The sequence below is a fragment of the Gymnodraco acuticeps genome, unplaced genomic scaffold (genome assembly GCF_902827175.1).
Source record: "Gymnodraco acuticeps unplaced genomic scaffold, fGymAcu1.1, whole genome shotgun sequence".
NCBI lineage: Eukaryota > Metazoa > Chordata > Actinopteri > Perciformes > Bathydraconidae > Gymnodraco > Gymnodraco acuticeps.
The window spans coordinates 749443-769518 of NW_022992287.1; the positions used below are offsets into that span (position 1 = coordinate 749443).

The 20076-nt window shown below is 39.6% G+C and overlaps 4 protein-coding genes across 6 annotated transcripts in view; 2 read left to right on the plus strand and 2 right to left on the minus strand.

The window, feature by feature from the left end:
• Window positions 1-1934: 1934 nt before the first annotated feature.
• Window positions 1935-5534, minus strand: zmp:0000000930 (telethonin). Its single transcript, XM_034207651.1, has 2 exons — window positions 3820-5534; window positions 1935-2749 (listed from the first exon to the last, which is right to left on the minus strand). Exons 1-2 carry the CDS (start codon window positions 3951-3953, stop codon window positions 2410-2412), a joined length of 474 nt encoding a protein of 157 aa, XP_034063542.1. The 5' UTR covers window positions 3954-5534; the 3' UTR covers window positions 1935-2409.
• A 266-nt stretch (window positions 5535-5800) lies between these two features.
• On the minus strand, window positions 5801-11287 carry mrpl32 (mitochondrial ribosomal protein L32). The gene is made up of 3 exons (XM_034207650.1): window positions 11104-11287; window positions 10758-10954; window positions 5801-6281 (listed from the first exon to the last, which is right to left on the minus strand). The coding sequence occupies exons 1-3, from the start codon at window positions 11198-11200 to the stop codon at window positions 6030-6032; spliced, it is 546 nt and encodes a 181-aa protein (XP_034063541.1). The 5' UTR covers window positions 11201-11287; the 3' UTR covers window positions 5801-6029.
• A 606-nt stretch (window positions 11288-11893) lies between these two features.
• On the plus strand, window positions 11894-16713 carry psma2 (proteasome 20S subunit alpha 2). Its single transcript, XM_034207649.1, has 8 exons — window positions 11894-12045; window positions 12573-12649; window positions 13191-13323; window positions 13746-13868; window positions 14486-14567; window positions 14710-14783; window positions 15536-15593; window positions 15684-16713. Exons 1-8 carry the CDS (start codon window positions 12005-12007, stop codon window positions 15798-15800), a joined length of 705 nt encoding a protein of 234 aa, XP_034063540.1. The 5' UTR covers window positions 11894-12004; the 3' UTR covers window positions 15801-16713.
• Window positions 16714-17112: 399 nt separating this feature from the next.
• LOC117540804 (ATPase family AAA domain-containing protein 2-like) overlaps window positions 17113-20076 on the plus strand; it is a 28142-nt gene continuing 25178 nt past the window's right edge. For 2 of the 3 annotated variants that reach the window (XM_034207658.1, XM_034207660.1), the window contains exons 1-6: window positions 17113-17476; window positions 18639-18793; window positions 19168-19223; window positions 19370-19550; window positions 19749-19836; window positions 19980-20064. In XM_034207658.1, coding sequence (XP_034063549.1) covers window positions 17276-17476; window positions 18639-18793; window positions 19168-19223; window positions 19370-19550; window positions 19749-19836; window positions 19980-20064 — 766 coding nt within the window. In that variant the 5' untranslated portion in view covers window positions 17113-17275. The remainder of the gene's footprint in view (window positions 17477-18638; window positions 18794-19167; window positions 19224-19369; window positions 19551-19748; window positions 19837-19979; window positions 20065-20076) is intronic. The other variant, XM_034207659.1, reaches the window with a different exon arrangement.

The window sequence follows — 20076 nt, forward strand, 5'->3', positions numbered from 1 at the left end:
ACACCTTTTTCTTAACCATCAGAACCAATAGAATCGATGGGCAGTTCCCAAATCTACGTAAACATTACCATAGCGGACGTAATAGAGAAGCAAACGAAGCATAGCTGAAAGTGCAAGCCTGGACGGCAATACTTTATACCGAGTATATTGCCATAAATATGATGATTGATTATCAGTAAAAAATTATACGTGACACAAAGACATTGGATTAACCTTGAGATGTGTTTTTATTCCGTTGAACACAACTTTTGATCACAAATCAAAAAAGGTAAGATGTAATTATTGTAATATTTTTGAAACCGGATGTTGTTTACTTTCTCTTTTCTGGCTGATAGCTCCAGGAATTCGAGGTCGGACAGTGATGACATTACATGTGTGGAATCTGTGGAGTCTCAGCTTTAAATCGTATATCTTGTTTGTGCAGTTAAGATAGTAATAAGGGCATTTCTACCGTGTGTTGTGTGTAAAAAAGCGTTAGCATTAGTTAGCATTTTTTCCGCTCAATGCTAATTCAAAGGCTTGGTATTACTCTTGTGTTTTTTTTAGCTAACAATTGTTCTTATTGTCAGTTAGCGGAGTTTCTTACCTTTAAAAGGGTATGAAACATTAATAGTTTCATAAATGTTAAGAAGCCCTGAGACATGTAAGAAAAAAACTACTGTGGGAGGGGTCCACTGGGGGGACCTTCGGGCTTAACTGGTTAAGGAGTGGTGGTGGAGTCACGCATTCTGGTGAGATCAGGTTGATAACAATCCACTATGATGATATCCATATTGGATGGACAATTAATGATGTACAGAGTGTATTTTGTTTCTACTTAGCAAAAATGAATCACAACAATTGTATCCATTTAACTCCATGAGTGCCATGAATTACTGCTCACAGGGATACATTGTAGACCTGGAAAATGAAAGTTTGTCCACCTCAGGTTTGCATTTAGGATTCCCTTGTATTACTCCATGATGTGATATTGCACATCTATGTGTTGCTGGCTGCAAGTGTCTTCAGGAAGAAAAAGACAATAAATAGACAATGTGTTCAACAGAAAACGGGAACCATTAACACATGGAAAATATGTTTCTAACATTATTTTGCTGCAAAGTCGTAGAATGTGTTGTTGGCATGTTGATACACTTGATTCGGGGATATTTATCATGATATTTGTGGGACTTTATTTGTTTTTTATCCATGAAGAACATCTCTTTTTACACTCGATATGTTTGTTGACGTTTATGATTCATGGCCAAGAACCAAAAGCATAGTATATCTGTTTACTTTGTCTGGTTTGTGGGAGCTTTTAGGTTAACTATCAGGGAGACTGGACACTGAACGTGCATGTGAATCTAAATAAGGGGATAGAGCTCAAAGTTTTGCTCAGTACTGCAACACCTTACCACCAAACTGCAACAGAAATAGTCAAACAGCACCCTCACACTGCACCCCTGTGATGAATGGATTAACTAAAGCAGTAGCTTTTCTATAAGGTTGCCAAACATCTCAATGTTCTTTTTTTGTTTGCACCATAACTTGGTGATTAAGTGCTGGATATGATGCCATAAATGCAAATGTACTGACTCTTAGAACTATGTGAAATCATAATAAATCAATAAATTCCAGGTTTAAGGACTTCATTTCCGGACTGTTATTCTAACACTCTCAAAAGTGCTGCTGCATTTACCATATATATCAGTTCGCTGAGGCTGCCTTTATGATGTTATTGACTTACCACAGGGAGGGGGGGGGCTTCCACTGGATTTGCTCCCTGAAGAATGATCATTCAACATAAAAGCTCATGAAGATGCATACATTAAACCAGTTTCCAGCAGGAATACATTGAACCTATTGGTTAAGTGTTTTGGTTGTATCTTCTGACAGGACCGTTTATTAACTTCAAGGCCAGGTAAAACAATAATAAATATAGATTCCAGACAATGTTTCAAGAAGCTTTGCTACTTTGTTTGTTGGGAACCAATGACGATGACAAACATTTACAATCATTGTTGAAAACCTGTTTCAGAATTCGTTCATATCTACAAGACATGCATACAAACATTCATTTTAGGCAAAATAAAGCACATCATTCCTGGATTCATCAATCCAAAATGTATGTTTTAAATATAATAATTTGCCAACCGAATTAGGAGAATAGAATCCAGTAAATCTCTCTTTAAATCAGTCAACAGCACTACTCACAAGAACATTATGAGAGGTGTTGTTTTTTGGAGTTTGAATTATAGTTAACATAGAAAATGAGAAAACAATTAATCAACACTTTCATTTGTCACTGAAAGTCACAGTTAAGCTGATTACATTTAGAAGCACATTTTGTTTAACCAACACCAGTACTGTATGTAAACGACAATAACAAAGGCTACGTTATATTTTCTGAATTTTAAATGACTCCTCTCTTCACTCCCTCCTCTGCACCCGGCTGGAGGTTTCCCTTTGCGAGGACATCAGGCTGGAGGCTCTGAAGTTCTCTCTGAGTGGCTTGCTGACGTCCTGAGTAATGGCAGTCACTTCCTGTTTGTCCTCTTCTTTATTTCCCTTCTCTTGTATGACTGGCTTTTGTTTAGTTGTGGTATGAAATGAGCTGCTGGTGTTGGATAAGGGGAGCTGGTGCTCTGCCATGTTTCTGCTGCTGCCCAGCCTCAGGGTCTGGCTGGGGCTCCTCTCCACCAGGAAGTGGATCACCTGCTGCTGCTTGTAACTCTCTCTACGGACGCTGTCTGTCTCTGAGAGAGTCAGCCTGGAACACATTAAGAACACCAGAAAAATGCTTTTTATTAACTCTCTGTAATACACAAAAGTAGAGCGACGTGATCATTAGATCTCTTTCAAGCGTTTTCAAATAACTTGTAGACAAGGGTGAATACTGCTTCTTCACTTCTCTTGCTTAGTTGAAACTTTAAAGCTGGTCACAGTTTTGACAACACTACAAGAAATATAGGTTATGTTTTTTAAATAATTGAAAGGGTACCTATTGTTTTCTTTGTCAGATTCATACTTTTTTTTTACTAGAACATCTTGACATTATTTGTCAAAAAACACATCACACTGTATGCCTGATACCGTACCTGTATGAATGATCTGCTTTAAATGCTCAGTTTTAGTGGCGGTCTCTTTAAGTGTTCGTCCTTTCTACAATATCGAACTTTCTGAAATTAGGATATAGGGAACAAACTACAAAATAATCAATGATGTCATTTATTTATGTTTTTCAAACGTGTCCATTGTATAGAATGACAGCATACTAGTCTCAATCGTTTACACAAAAGTACAAAAGGCATGATTTGGTCATAATATAATAAATGTACTTACTTAATTCGTAATAATTTGATGATTATTGGAAACAAATATAAAACAACTATAAAAAAACCTGCCTTGCTCTCTTCCAATCCTGACAGCTTAATGTCTGACCCGTCTTTAATGATTTTCAACAAAGTATTTTCTGCCTAAGTTTTGAAAAAGGTTGAACATGAGAGGAAGCACAAAGGATATGGGTTCAATTAGCCACCAGAAAAAAGGTTTCAAACCAAACAAGGCGGTGCAATAGCCCTATGTAAGTGAATCAGTGTGGACTGAAGGTCAAAAGCTCGCCCACATGGTGTGTTTACAGTGAAACAAACACATGGGCTGCTGTACCTTTACCCTTTATTCTGATGATTATCAAATACTGAGGACTGTATCTACAAATATTCAACAGAGTTCACATAAACATAACAGAGAAAATACAGCAGAAAAAACCCAACCTGTATGGCAGTGATCCATACAAACCAAAATTAGAAAAAAGCTGAATTTGATTAGGAAACGACCTACTTGTATTGTGGTCTGGTTTCCAGGACGAGGCTCACCCAGCAGGCTTTGTAGCTCTCCATCTTCCACTGGTTCTCCTCCTGAAGATCACAGTAGGAGTTCACCAGATAGCAGCCACCTCTGCTCACACAGTGCATTGTGGGATTGTTTTGAAAGTGAGAATTTAACTTCTGTGTAAAAAGCCTTTTTCGTGTCCTTTTTCACTCCTGTCTGACTTGACACACATAGAACTCAAAGGAGACAAACACAAAAAGTGATCAAATCATGTGTTGTCGTCAACGTCTGTACCAAGCAGTCTGAGGTGTGAGTGTGTTTGGCGATGTCTTAAATATTCAGCCTTGTTTCTATTTTTACTCCTCTGCATCACTTTGTAGTGAATGTCCTTACTCCAGGCATCCTGAAGGTTGGTTTTCATTTGAAAATGAGCACTAGCTCTTTCTGTAACATGACTCAACCTAATGAAACGCCAATGATTTCATTTATGGAAATTATTTATGTTATATCATTAACCCAGTGGTGAAAGATATACTTAGATAATTAAGTAGAAGTAGCAAAACTACAGTGTAAACATACCCTGTCACAGGTTAAGTGCTGATTTTTACATCAGGTTTTAGCATCAATATGAAATCAAAATACTAAAACTAAGTTATACAAAATGGCCTACAGTATATAAATGTAGTAGAAAAAAGGGTACAAGTATATAGTAGCCAAAAATTGAAATACTGAAATCATCTATGGCAACAATTCACTTCTACAGCATTTAAGTAAATGTACTTACTTACAACGACTCCGACTGCTGATATAAAGAAAGTCTTCTATGTTTACTTCCAGACTATGAAAGTGTGCATGTGTTGACAGATATATAACAACCAGTCTGCTTAAATGACATGAATCCAGGGTTTATCCCAGCATGTCAACGAAAATATTCTCCAACTCCTCGGATGTCTCTCACATAGACCGAATGTCACAGGAAGGAAACAGCTGAGGGAAATCAGATCACTGGCTGACAGTCTTAATCCAAAGAGACGTCAGATCCTTGGGCAAAATGATTCTACTTTATGACTGAGTTTTAGAAAAGTTTTGTTGGGAGACTCATTTGATTTGTAAAGGGATCTCATTATTCCATGCTCTTTGTGTTCAGAAGTGCTTCATTATCTTCATATTTCAGATGTAATGGAAGGATGTGAAGGATGTTTGGGAGGCAGGTAAAAACACCTTGCTGGAATTCTGAAATGTAAGTAATTTGGTTACACACTATCTGAACTTTTATTGACATACATTGTTTGTTAATATCTAATATCCTGTTCAATTTGACACCACTGACATACTATAACTTTAGTTCCTCTCAGGAGAACGCTGGCTGCCCCACTTCCATCAGTTGGAGGGTGAAACTGTATCAGAGGGGGTTGACGGTGTGACTGAGGCAGTGAAAGGTATGCTGGACTCATCCCAGCAAAAACAGTCTGTTCCCCCCCCCCGCAACACAAGAGCCAGTATTACATGACTCCAGTTTGATGCTGAATCCTGACTAATAGATGTTGCTGTGGCAACACAAACACACTTTCACAAACAGGCATCCCTTCAAGATCAGAACAAGTGGCGATTAGTTTCCATCACAAGGAAGCCAAGAAGGATGCATCACTTGAACACTTTTCATAAATGTTTGAAATCTTAAGACATCCGATTCCAAGTGATTCATAACCATATTTGTGTTACTGATAAAAAGCTTGTGGCTATTTTAAAATTGGGTTTATTCAGAGGATGATAAAAAGCTGTAGTCTTAATGAAAGCTTATGGTAGACACTAATACTCTTGACCCCCCTTTATTGTGCCAATGACTTTGGAGCACAACTATCAAACCTAATTGTTTTTTCTGTGTCATAAAGTGGATAAAGTAAGATTTTTTGACTAACACAATGGTAAGTCTTTACATTGAATGGTCTCATTTGAGTTTTTGAATTTAAGGCAACAAAGAAGCACATCATTTCCTTTTTCAAATAAAGAATGTATTGTCAAATATTCAAACATACAGTAAATGTATCCAATTTGAGAATATGACAAACAGTTGAAAAAGTGACAAATGAAATTAAACCAAAAATTCAAATATGTAGCTGTGTGAGCCTTAAACCCACAAATCAATGATCAGGTACGGTATCTTTACAGAGATAACTACATCAAGAATCAGCTTTGGTATCAAAAACAGCATGAATACCTCAGAGGCTGAACCAGGCAGGCCTCTTCCTGGGCCTCTCCACAATCCTTTTGTCTTTGTCCAGCTCACTTGGTGTTTCTCCCTCATACAGGATGACAGTCTCCACTGCCGGCGCCCCATGGGCCCCCCCTTCCATCGCCTTCATCTGCTGCCGAATCTTTGACGTCTCTCGGCACACCTTGGCGTAACAGAAGCTGCACAGGATGTGTTTCTGCTTCAAGTGGCCACACTCAGGACATGGCTCGATGTTGGTCTGAGAGAGAAAGAGAGAAACAGTGGGTCCAACAATGTTTCTAAATAACTTAGGAAATATCTATTTTCTTTACCGCAGTTTGTTGCTACTTATAATCCAACATATAAACTAATAATGATAGCATATGAGCTCAGCTAACAAGCAGCTACTATCAGTATCAACCAATATTAATAACTAATAAGTAACACAAACAATAAGACAGGCCAAAGCAAAGTTTTTCATCAACATAATTGAAGGTGCGAAAGGTAACGGTAAAAAAGTTTGGCAAACCTTAAAAAGGGACCTATCATGCAAAATGCACTTTAGTACGTCTTTTATACATGAATATGTGTCCCCGGTGTGTCAGGGAACTCACCAAGTGTCAGAAAACACAACCCTCTCTCTTTTCCTCCATACCAAAATCTCTAAAAACGGGGCTGCAACGGAGCTGATTATTATTTGAATTTTTCTGACGTCAGAAAAGGGGTGCTCCGCCTATATGGGCAACTCTCCACCTAACAGGGGAATGAGAGACCGCTCGAAAGCGCTGGAGACGCTGTAGTACATATGCCAGGCCTGTAAGTGGCGCTGTAGTCTGCCACAAAAGCAGAATCAGCCCTTGCAAAAACAGGGCTGGAAAGAGCAAATAGAGCGAAATGAGGCATGGCTAAAATGCAGGATCTGCACAGACATGTTTTATATAGGTATGGCCCTAAAATATATGTTTCAAATATAGCATGATAGGTCCACTTTAAATAAACTATTAGGTAAAGAAACCAAACAGGAAAATAATGTACTAGAATTAAAAATCAATGATGCCCTGATAAAAGACCCTGCAGTGTTGGCCAGCTCTCTCAATGAATATTTCTTAAATAGTGCTCTGGACATTACAAAGTTCTTCCTGCCATCTGAGGTCTCACCTAGCCCGATTGTGGATACACACCCCGTTTTAGACCTTGAGGTCTTAGGGTTAAGAGGTTCTAAGGCTAGGGATGCATATGATTTCGACACCAACTTTATAAAAGACACATATCGACGGTCTAATAAAACCAATTACTATGCTAGTGAATCAATCTATCAGCACGAGGGAAGTTCCATCATCCTGGAAGGTGGCCACGGTGACACCGATTTTTAAATCTGGGGATAAGGCAATAATGTCCAATTACAGACCAATCAGCATCCTCCCCTGTGTCTCTAAAGGTAGCTGAGAAATGGGTGTCAAAACTAGGGGTGCACCGAATGGGAAATTCTTGGCCGAAACCGATACCGAAAATAGGAAACAGTTGGCCGAAAACCGAATTCCGAAAGGCCGAAAATGATTAATAGAAATATATATATATATAATGTATACATTTTTTACCAATGTTGTTCTGATTATGGAAATAGACATGATTATGGCAAAACTTAACTTAAATAATAATCACTATTATGGGTCCATAAAACATTTATTCAGCACTTTTGAATGCATACAGTACATTTATATGTCATGTATTATTGCTAAAAAACATTATATCGCAGTCTTAGTGTCGCCAACTCGTTTCTAATATGCAAAGACAACAAATTCGTCTATGATGTATTTTCGATCAGACGAGATCTCTCTCCCCCGTCTGTGTGCGAGGGGGCGGGGCAGTTTACACACACGCAGCTGCTACATGCAGCGGAGCACACTGCGGAGATGGCGGAGAGAACGCGCTCCGAGGTGTGGTTAAACTTTACCCGTCTCGATGTGGAGAATACTTGTTACCATAAGTGCAATAAGAGTTTAGCATGTAAGCACGAGCAATTTGTCTAAACATTTAGCAAAAGTGCACCGCATGCAGACGGAGGAATGTACCGGGTTCCACTGTCTCTCTAGTAGCTCTGTGGCCCCATCACGAGTAACGTTTCCACGTCAGGTGTTATGTATGCTAGCAGCAACACACGGAGTTAACTACATTATACAAACATGGGTTAATGATTAGAGGAAACTGAGTTATTTAGTTTGTTAAAATTTCAGCTATTCTGTTTACAGTCTGTCATCAGATTATTTAATACGATTTGTTAAAGGCTCAGGGCAATCTCGATGACAAAGGTCAATGCCCCCCCCCCTGTGAGCCAGCCGCGAGCATGGTCGCCGCGTCTTTATTACGTCATCACAACAACACGTTAGGTTACCAACGTAAGCCTGTTCTGACATTCGGTGATATTTTTTCGGTGCTACCGAAAGGGCCCTTTTAACCATTTTCGGCCGATAATTTTCGGTGGCCGAATATTCGGTGCATCCCTAGTCAAAACTAATCACCAAACATTTAGATAAAGGTTTCGCTCCACTCCACCCAATGCAGTTTGGTTTTCGTGCTCACCTCTCCACTGAGACAGCTAACTGTGTCTTTGTGGAAAAGGTTAAATGTATGTTGGACACGAGCCCATATGTAGTGCTGTCTTCCTTGATCTCAGGAAGGCTTTTCACACTGTTGACCACCAAGTGCTCCAAAACGATTTTACAGAATGTGAAATGTTACTTAAGTACTGAATATAAATTGAAATATATAAATAAGATAAGATAGTACTTTATTGATCCCAATTTGGGACATGTTAGTGTTGCAGCAGCACAAAAATACATGGCATTGTACAATACAAATTAAAAGACAAGAAATAAACAAGAAAGTAGAAAATATACATTTTGAATTTACAAATTAACAATAACAAGATATAAAGCAAGGTATTATATGTACATAAGTATGTGACATACTTATATTAAATTGAATATATAAATGTAAAATGTACAGTGTGATTTTATTCCAAGAGAAACTATGGAGCAGAGACTCAGGGCTCGACATTAAGGACTGCCCGATGGCCCGGGGCCATCTAGTATTTAGCTCGGGCAATGAAGCCTCACCTGCTGGTTGCCGATCGGGCAATCTATTATGCCAGTATCATGCAGCTTGCGGATCCAGTAATGAGTGACCCGACAGTAAAACTAAACATATCTATAACTAGTTTGAGAGGTAATTAAAATAGCTACGTGTGATATTCTAACCTGAAGTGTGTGTTTTGTTCCGCTCACCGCTGCATGTGATTATGCAGAGCTGCGTGTCGACTCGTCAGCAGCAGCTGATCTCTCTCTCCCGTCAGATTAGACTTCACTCGCGTTTATGTCCATATCGATCAGATCCAGCTAGTTCTAGCTAATGATATGACTACCTGCTTATTAAAAGACACCTAAACAATAAGTGTCGCTATGCAACTGGGTGAGGCCACAAAGTATAGCGCAGCATTATGCATTTGTTTACATGCCCACCGGAACCCAGAGGCATTACCAACAGATCAACGCACAATCAACCCATACAGGACATCTCTTTCTCCACATTAAGTGTTATTAGAATTGACTCTTCTTGTCTGTCACATAAGTGGCGCAACTGAAGCGGTATTGCTCTAAAGGGAAATTATTTTGACCGGACATTTTGACCGAAGAGATTTAGATTTGCCGGCTAACGGGAACTCTGACGTCGCCAGAGTGTGCTTCGCGGATGCGCTCGGCTCCTCTCGACTGCTGCTCGGGTCTGCTCGGTCAGCTTCCGGATGAGGAGGCATTCATTCGACCAACTTACAGTAGATAACATTACAAACATTTTTAACAGGGGCCATAATAGTGTAAATAATGTTTGTTTTGGCAGTTATAACTGAATGTAATGTTTTCTACTTTTTTACATCTGGGAAGGCATTTGCCTTCATCAGATGGAAAGTGTCTTGACCAACAACTTAAGTATTTCTTAAGCACAAACAAACAAGTGAAATGAAGAATAAAATTGAACAATATAATATTGTGGTGGTTCATCTTATAATTCAGTCTAGAGAATGCACCAGACAGCATCTAAGACCTGCAAACATCTACATTTTCTAGGGGGAGGCCCCCCAAAACCCTTCGTGCGTCATTTCGTCCGCGCGCATTTTTCAGGGCAATCTCTATTGGGCTCAGGGCCATCTGTAAATTAGCTTAGATGGCCCACAGGGCCATCTCCCAAAATCCTTAATGTCATGCACTGACTTCTCTGACACCCAGAGGTGATTTGTTATAGAGAGTTATTGCAGTGGGCAGGAATGTTTTCCTGTATCAGTCAGTCACAAGGGGGTTCTCAACTTTAACAGTTGTTAGGTTCCATTAGGAATATTGGTTCACTTGGTTGACAGTGAATAATCCACACATATCGTAATATGTATGCTATAAGAAGTCTGATTAGCTGTGTTAAAAAACATAACGTTGCTTTCTTCCAACTTTCATCCTAGGAAACATTTAATTACCTTTTAACTGAGATGTTTCTGTGAGTTTCCTAAATGTCATTTTTAGAGCTTAACTTGCTGAAAACTGCTGCTATTGAGCTTTAAATGTACAGGGATGAGTTGCCGCTCATATATTCAATCACTAACAATCAGCACTAGAAAGCTTTATAAGTTAGACAGCAATGGAGAACAGTTGGGTTAGAGTACAAGGACAAGTTGAGAGGATCCATAGAGTACCTTGAGTTGTAACATATTTATTTCAGATCTCCTCCTGGTGCGGTTGATCTCTATAGTGCGTCTCTTTTTGGGCACTGCCATCCACATGATACCGTCTGTGAGGCCAGGAGGCTGATCCGGGCTCTGCTGCTCCTCCAGCCCATCCTCCCTGTCGACCTGAGGCAGGAGACTGGGGCCAGCCACTGTCAGCGCTGGGGCTGCACAGGAAATACATTGTTACAAGTTAGCTTTCACTGCACCTTAACATTAAATTCAGCACGAGGAATCTGTTTAAGAGACAGGGCTTGTGTCGATGGTCAGCAACAGAATAACCTTCTGCCTGCTGGGCTCCAGTCAGTAAACTCACCCAGCTGTCTCTCTAGTCCGGCCGCCTGCAGAAGTCTCCTCTCAATGCTCAGCAGAGAGCATCTGAGGCTGTTCACTAAAGTGGCTAAATTCATCATTGTTTTGGTCAGCACGCTTGCTTTCCGTACATGTCAAACAGCTCACGGTCACAGAGACTCAATAATCGTCATCAAACTGCGACAGACCACGCTTCTTCCTCTGTTTAATTGCAGGCAGGCGAAAGTCATCTAGGTGTCTTACTACCACCTAGCGGCCATTTTCTAAAATACACTCAACTTTGTTTATTAACTAATTAATTATACTTTAAATCAGTCTCTATGGTTCAACAAAACACCAAACTTTTTTCTAGAATTTAGTTCTTTTTTTATTATTTAAGATTTGTGAATAAATTAAAATACAAATGCTGTGATTATTTAGTAGCAAGCACATGTGTTAAGTATATACATATAATTAGGCTATCATTATAAATATAGTAAGATATCTGAAATATGCACATGCATTTTCTATAATAATGATGTCATAAGTAAAGAATCTGAATATAAAATGTTCATAAATAATGCATTTATTTTTTCTATAAGATTCTATGATTTGGATTACTGACAATACATACAAGTTTTAAAGTTATTGAATTACTTTGCATTGTAAAACTTGTTTTAGATCAACCTCTCTACATCTTATCTGTAATAAAGTATTTGTGAGGCAATGACTCATCTCCTCATCATGTATATTCCGAAGAATATATTATTTTGTTTTATTAAAACAATTGCATTTCTTATGTATCCAAAGGTTGTACGGCAGGCCGGGTGGGTGTTCATGTCCAGTGACTATTATAGGTGGCAGTGTGCACTCTTCAGTGGATGTGCAAGTCTCCAGGCAACACAGAGTAGAAGAAGAAGAACAAGATGGCGGAACGAGGCTACAGTTTCTCCCTCACCACATTTAGGTAAACTTTTCAAAAAATTACCTTTAATTTGAAATTAGCATCCTAATTTTCAGCACGTAGAGGTTGTTGTTGAATGGCAGTTCGATAACGTATACGCAGGGTTTTGCATTTTGACAGTAAAAGCAGATTTGGGCCAAAGTTGTAGCTGATGCACTGTCATCGCCGGGTAGTGCAATGAATCGGCTAATGCAAACTGTTAGCATGTTGGCTAATGTGTTTTCAAATGAAACAGTTAAAAAGTGACTTTTTCTCATATTGATGATAAAATAAAAAACCTGCCACACATTTGTATTTGAAAGCGTGTCACTGAATAGCCCGAAACAGTTCAGTTCCACATGATAACTTAAAACTAGCTTAGCTAGCTACAATAGCTCAGATGAGTCGGTTGTTTTAGCTTTCGGTTTCGTCTTTGTTGACCATAATACATGAGCTCCCGTTTGGAAACTTTACTACAGAAGCCGTTAACGTTTAGTAGATGTTGTCTTTCAACATAATAGTAATGCAGCATCCTTTGTTTCTTTCTGAAGCCCCTCGGGTAAACTGGTCCAGATTGAGTATGCCCTGGCAGCCGTAGCAGCCGGAGCTCCCTCAGTGGGCATCAAAGGTAAGTCATGGAAATGTGCGGAGAAAAACTATAACTATGTTTTTTAGACAAAGTGGGTCCCATGTATTTTAATATTATTTAAATATTGATGAAATACGCTGCATGCTTAGCGTTGAAAAAAACATGTTATAGAATAATCCACATTTGTTAGATGACGAATTGATATCAGAGGATGCAACAATACTCTATGTCTTGAAAGGTGTATAATCCTTAAATGCATGTATTGCTAAAGGGTTCATTACCATGGGAACGCATGGATGTGAACCATTTCTGCCACAGAAACACACAACTGCAAGTGCAGAGGGAAGTGGGACTCAGGGGCAAAATATGGCAGTATTGCACAATGAGGGTTTTACAAGCTTATTAAAACAAAGGACCTGATTTGTATTCAGACAAGTCAATAGGTCAATGTCACAGACACTGGTGCAGAAACCTAATTGGCCACTAATGTCCTTCAAATGTATGCATTACATATAGTTGAAGCTGGTTAGAAAGTTAACATTTTTGAAGATGCTAATTTTGATTTGTCTTTTACTTTCAGCTTCCAATGGAGTTGTCCTGGCAACAGAGAAGAAACAAAAGTCCATTCTGTATGATGAGCAGAGCGTCCACAAAGTGGAGCCCATCACTAAACACATAGGCATGGTCTACAGTGGAATGGGTCCTGACTACAGGTGGGGACTCTTTTGCTGAGGTTTCGTTTGCTATCTTGAGACACAACGTTTTGTTCTGTCTGATGTCCAAAGGCTTTAAAAGAACTATAGGGGAGGTCTTGTGAAAATGGGCTGTGTTAGGTTATTATAAACGGCTAAAGCAAATCCATTCCTTTCTGAAGAATTCTCCTCTCTCCTTGTATAATTCAGGTGTTTCATTTAAGGGATGGGGAGATCCTCTATGATTGGAAAGGGGGCGGGGGATTTCTGGGTCAACAGTTAGCGTAATGAAAAGTGTCTTATATCTTGTGTGCCCAAGGTTTTAAAATGCATGATTCAGGATTTTGATGACTGTGTGAGAGAAATCTAGAAGATGAAACCAGTGTTTGTCTGACAACTGAGCCTAGCATTCACAGATAAATTAACGAGTTGTGTCTTTGCAGGGTTTTGGTGCGACGAGCTCGGAAGTTGGCACAACAGTACTTCCTGGTTTACCAGGAGCCCATCCCCACAGGCCAGCTCGTCCAGAGAGTGGCCTCTGTAATGCAGGAGTACACACAGTCCGGGTGGGTAAACATGAAGAAGCACTCATACAAACACTACATAATAGGCGCTTTCACACCGGAGTACTTTTCCCAGTATATTTCCGATATATAGTTCCGAAAATGTGCGTTTCCACCAAAAAAATCCGGAACTAGTACTTAGTTCATGACAACCATTTCATTTTGTGTTGCCATAAGTTAGTCTCTCTCCGTTTGTGCGCTGGGCTAATGCTAATGATGATAATGGCAATGCGAAGAAAATAAAATAGCGGCATCACAAAACTTTTTGAGAGTTTTACGGGGCGTGGTTTGCAATCCGCCCAGCCAATCAGAAATGGGTCCCAGCAGCTTCTACTGAAGCCAGTCCCCAACTTCGTGGACTTCCGGCCCGGGGACTTCGGGCGGCAGTATCCGCCGTGAAGTTGTTTGCGGTCTGCTAGTAAACCCAAAGCAGAAGAAGAAGAAGTGACGTCAACGGCTTCATTTGCCTAATCCACCCCCAGAGACTTATTGCGGTGTGAACGCGATCTGCTCTTTAGTTCATCAGAACTAAGTACGGCAAAGTACTTGGTGTGAAAGCGCCTATAGACTCTATCTGTCAGAATTATTTTTAACTGAACCTGTGTTGTTTTCTCCTACAGTGGGGTGCGTCCGTTTGGTGTTTCATTGCTGATTGCCGGATGGGATGAAGGCCAACCCTACCTGTTCCAGTCAGACCCCTCTGTATGTTGTATTACTAACTTTCATATTGGTTGGTAGCACATGTTGTTTGGAGTGTGCTCAACTCTTATTCCATGTTCTTAGTCTGCTGTGAGTCGAACTCTTTTATAATAATCACTTATTTTCCTCTGTTTCTTGCTGGCAGGGTGCATATTTTGCATGGAAAGCCACAGCCATGGGCAAGAACTACGTTAATGGAAAAACATTCCTGGAAAAAAGGTAAGACGTTACCATAAAAGGCAATTTTTGTCGAATTAATAAAATAAATAGATTTTGCAGACAGCAAATGTATAGATGTGAGCTTCTTAGTTTTTGTATTCAACAATTAGTGTCTCCCACAATAAGTGCTGAGTGCTCTGAACTTTTATGATGATGATAATAATACACTTTATTTATATAGCACCTTTCATGCTTGACGCAGCCCAAAGTGCTTTACAGAGTATGAAAAAAAAAAGAAAAGATCAACACAAGACAGGTGTAAAAATACTTATTTGTTGTGGTAATTTTTGGAGATGTGATGCATTCAAAGTCTGGTATATTATTGCAACTTTGAGCGAAGTCTGTATGTCATTTATAAAATGTTTTTAAATGCCTGATAGATTGAATAGGTGCCCCAGTGTAGTCTAGAATAAGGGCTGAAGCGTTGCTTTCCATCCAAGTGATTTGTAGTTTGCACTCAAGAAAGATCCACAAGGATGCCACCCGCTTCACTTGAGTTATAGAAATCCATGATTCTCAGGATTCATGTTTCGGTGACACAAATGCAATGAATTTGATTTCGCAATGGCTCACTATATAATATTGGCACTTATGTCTATGTATTAAAAGGGCATTATTCACATAGCTTACTCAAAATTGTTTAGGAACTGGAACAAGAACTTCGAATAATATACAGGAAAGCATTACAAAGCATACTCAATTTGTTTTACACTTCACAGATTGTTAAATAACCACTTATTTGTCCTCTCCAGGTATAACAACGATCTGGAGTTGGAGGATGCCATCCACACAGCCATCTTGACATTGAAGGTATGATATTTGTTATGAAAATACCTAAGATATAGAACATATTTCCTTAGTAGTATCCTTCATTTATACCTTACTATCTTTGTGTTTCAGGAGAGTTTTGAGGGTCAGATGACAGAGGAGAACATTGAGGTGGGGATCTGCAACGAGGCCGGCTTCAGAAGACTCACCCCAGCGGAGGTGAAAGACTACCTGGCAGCCATTGCGTGAACACACCCTCCCTGGTGATGGGGCTCTCTGGACACATTTCATGACATAAAAGCACAGTAGCCAACTGTGTCACGACACATTATTTTAAACCACAGGTAGTCACATAGTTTGGCCATGTTGAGATATGACCAAACTGTTTCTGTCCTGAAAATACATCAGAACAAATGCTAAAACCTCACTATATTCCAAACTATAAATGTGAGTTGGCAGAATTAGACAGCCTCGCTCTTTTGTATTATGCCCAGACCCTCTTTACTTTGTGATGTTACTTGTGTGCTTATGTGGCTTTTCACAACTGCATAGACTGAACATCGGGGACTGTGAGATGGCAAACTAATGTTATCACATAACTATTTGGCCTCGTTATACAATGGATATCCTGGTACTGTGAAATGTGACAGTTGGCTGCTGTGTATATGAAAAGGAATGTGGGCTCTGATGCGTGAAATCTCAAGTTTTCCATTGAATCCTTACATTTTCTTATTTGTCATTACTGTTTCAAAGCTAATTCTATCGGTTTTCAAATCAAGCAATGTTGCTGTATCATTACTCAGAATGTAAATGCTTGTAACCATTGTGCAAAATGGCCCTCTAGGTGAACAAAAAGGACAACATTGAAAATGGTAATGAGGCTAATGTTTATAAAAGACTTGGTATTTACTCATTTTGAACATTGACAGTTTTCCTTTTTATTCACCGGACTGCACCTAATTAGTATCCCTGAAATACAATAAACGAGGATCGGCTTAGGAGAAAGGATGCAATGGAGAGTGTTGAGATTTTACACTTAGGATCTGGTTGCCTGTACAGCCGTTTTACAAAAGCTCTTTTTTTTCAGGCTAGAAACAATTCTAGAGTTTGTATTTTTTCTTCTGGTATCTGTCACTTATTCAAATAAAAGACGATGAGTTCATGTTGACTGTTTTTGAATTCTTATGCGATTGTTTGGATATGGCAGTTTGGTCAAATATTATTGTTAAATAAGTGAAACGTGAATGTGCTCACAGTACACTGTACACACAATAAGCTCAGCTGCACGCGATTGTTGAAATAGCGCGCTCTAAGATCAGCCGGAACACCTTTTAAGAATGGCTAAGCATCCCTCCGCCTATATTGAGTGTTGGAAACTTAAAAAATTACGATGAGTGTTATGATAAATGTCCATTAAATATGGGTGAAGTGTTTATGTTGTAACATTGCCGATAATCAAAACAACTTTTATAGCTTTATTTAACTCGCACTCATCCCAGAGATCTATTTGTTCTAGCGGAAGCTCTTATTCGCTGTCCTCATTACTTCTAGTGACGTTTGTGGCGCCAGAAATCAAGGGTTTTAGTGAGCTGCCTGTCAGCTGGCGGATATTTACTGTGAGCTGTGCTATGTTGTCGGCACGTTTAACGTTAACGAAATTTTAAGTCGGTATCGCGGCTGTTTACCCGTCGTCCGTGCTGGAAAAAGGTCGTTTTGGAGTCAATATGGTGATATTACGCAGCAGCGGTGGTGGTCCCGGAGCCGAACCGATAGCAACAATCCCGAACAGGAGGTCGATGGAGTTGGAAACAAGCTCGGAGTTTTTGTCGCTGCTTCCCGCGTCGCACAGAAAGTCCGCCCGGCAGACTCGGTCCTCCCGGGCCCTGGATGACAGCTTCAGCAGCACCGAAAACAACACAGTGAATGTGAGCATTACACCCAGACAGCTGCTTAGATAACTACACAACCATGTATTTGGTGTATCAATTATCTAGTCACTTAACTCTGCTGTATTAGTTTCGCTAGCGTGCTAGGCTAACTAGCCAGCTTGTCACTAAGTCTTAGAGCAACTGACACATTTTGTGAATTGGCACTCGTAGTCCCTCCTAACATGTACTTAAACTCTTATATCATGGGCTAATTTATGTGGTGCTTATATCATTAAACACTATACAGTATAACTGTAACTGTTACTTGGGTTCAGTGTTGTCATGGCTTTAAAAAGGCAAATGTTATTATTAGTATATCGTTTGACTAGCATGGTGTTGTGCTTTGGTATAAGTTTGATTGTAGAGGGATGAGTTGAGCCATATGTTCATTCATTCTTTTTTCATTTACTCATTCTTCAATTCTGAAACCCTATGATTTATCTAGTCTCCACATGTTTGGAGTTAAGAATATAGGTTGATCATAAAGTAGTTGATAAAGTATATTCTCAGAGTAAACTTACTTATGCTTACTTTTAAGTCTTTATTTCTAGCCCATTAGCCAACATCTGAGACAAGTGTTTCAACAATGTGCCTGTAGAGATGATGCTCAGTGGAATATATGGAAGATAGTGGTAACCCTTTAGTGAAAGAAGAAAACAAGTTATTTTGACTTTTTCTGCTATGAAAAGCAGGTCTTTATTTGTAAAGTCATGGGACAGTCAGTCCCTGCCACAAAGCAGTTATAAACATGTATATTCATGTATTTTTCATGGACCAAATTTGAATGAAAAAGCCACATATATTTAACAGTTTGTTGCCATGAATTATTATGAATCAGACAGGAACACATTTCACATGGTAATAGTGAGGATTTACACTGTTTGCATTACACTTCTAAGTAAGAACAAATAGCAGAGAAGAGTCACAGTGGTTTATAGTTTTGTATCTAGTACACTGCAGTTTGCACAGACCGAAAATGAAAATGTTCTTCCTATGATTTCTGCAGGTCTCCCTTGAAAAAGAGATCATTGATCTCAATGGGATTTTACCTGGATAAATAAAGGTTTTGAATTGATAATTTAAGTTGTTTAAATGAAAGAAGCAGACATGCATCCTTGCTTGTACTTATGCTATAAACTCTGAACTCTTAATGTGGCAGGGACATGCTGATTTGAAGCAGGACGAGGGAAGTGGACCCTATCACTTTCTGAGGACCAGAGGGCAGAGGGTTAAACCAGAGGTCTCTTTTGCTGACATGGAGCCGAAGACCAGCTCCCCTGTGATTGAAGACAACACTAGAGGAGGATCCCTCAGGTAATACAGGCCCAGTTACTTTGATATTAGTAATGCTTTTTAACCAGTTACCCTCTCGGTGACCAAGTGTTGTAACATCTCCATAAAACCTTTTGCTAGCAGCTCTGAGGTTTAGTATGACAAAACGTGTGTCAAAAGATTCATTTATTGTCTTGAATATTTGTAATGTTGTCTGTTGCTGCTTACCATGTGAGGTACATTTTTATAGAATGTAAAACAATAAATGCTCCAAATACAAGCTAGCCATATCATATTTGATGGAGCTCTTTCACAAGGGGTATTCATCTGTGCAAATATAAAAATGTGCTCACAAATATGAGTGTATACCTCACATGAGGTATGTAGTTCTGATTTGTATGTGTCTTTCTGTTCAGGAAATCTTCCAGGCTGCAGAGAGAAGGGAACGCATCGAGTGGCAAGCAGCAAGAAGGTACAGTTCGCTACAAAGTCAATTCTAAAAAGAAATATCCTTGAGCTCGGACATTGTATAGCACACACAACATGTTTAGCAGAATTTCGTTTTTAATAGGGTCTCTACTACTAGTAATTTGATAAAAGCTGTTTTCATCGCCCCAGATGTTTCAGATGTGGTGGAGGGATCATCCACTCCCAAGAGGAGCCGCTTTAATCTACAGAGCCAGGAGGGAGAGGAGGAGGAGAAGGAGGAGGAGGGTTCAGTGCGACGAAGTTCCAGAATCACCGGATACAAACTGGATACCCGTAAACAGTCAGTGCTCTACGACCGCCTCATCACCAAGTGAGTTCAGTCACATTCACCCCAGCTTCTTTTTGCTTCCTAACTCACTGATTCATTTGAAACAATCACCAAAGTAGTTGTTAACACATGGGATAACATACACACTGGACTGTGGGTGTGGATTTGGAGATAATGAGTCATTAGATTAGAGAAAAACGCGATTAAATCTGACAAGTTTATTCTCTACTTGCCCCTAAGCACTGCTGAAGCTGTTCTCCAGAAGATGGATCACATGAAGAAGATGAGACGCAGACTCAGGAGCAGAGATAGAGACACTGAAGAAGAGGTAATAACCCACACAGGAAACGTCACTCTTCATCTCAAGCTTTGTATTGTGTATTCTATTGACAGCATTTCATTTAGCTTTGTCATGATGTTTAACAAGCTGCCAAACTGTGAACCAATCAGCATTGACCTGTTTCCCTGTAGCAGCTTGGCGTGTACACCAGCGGCAGATTGACAAGGTCTCTGAGGACAGATGTGGAGAGTACAGACGCCAAGGAGGAGATCCAAGGTGAGATGGATT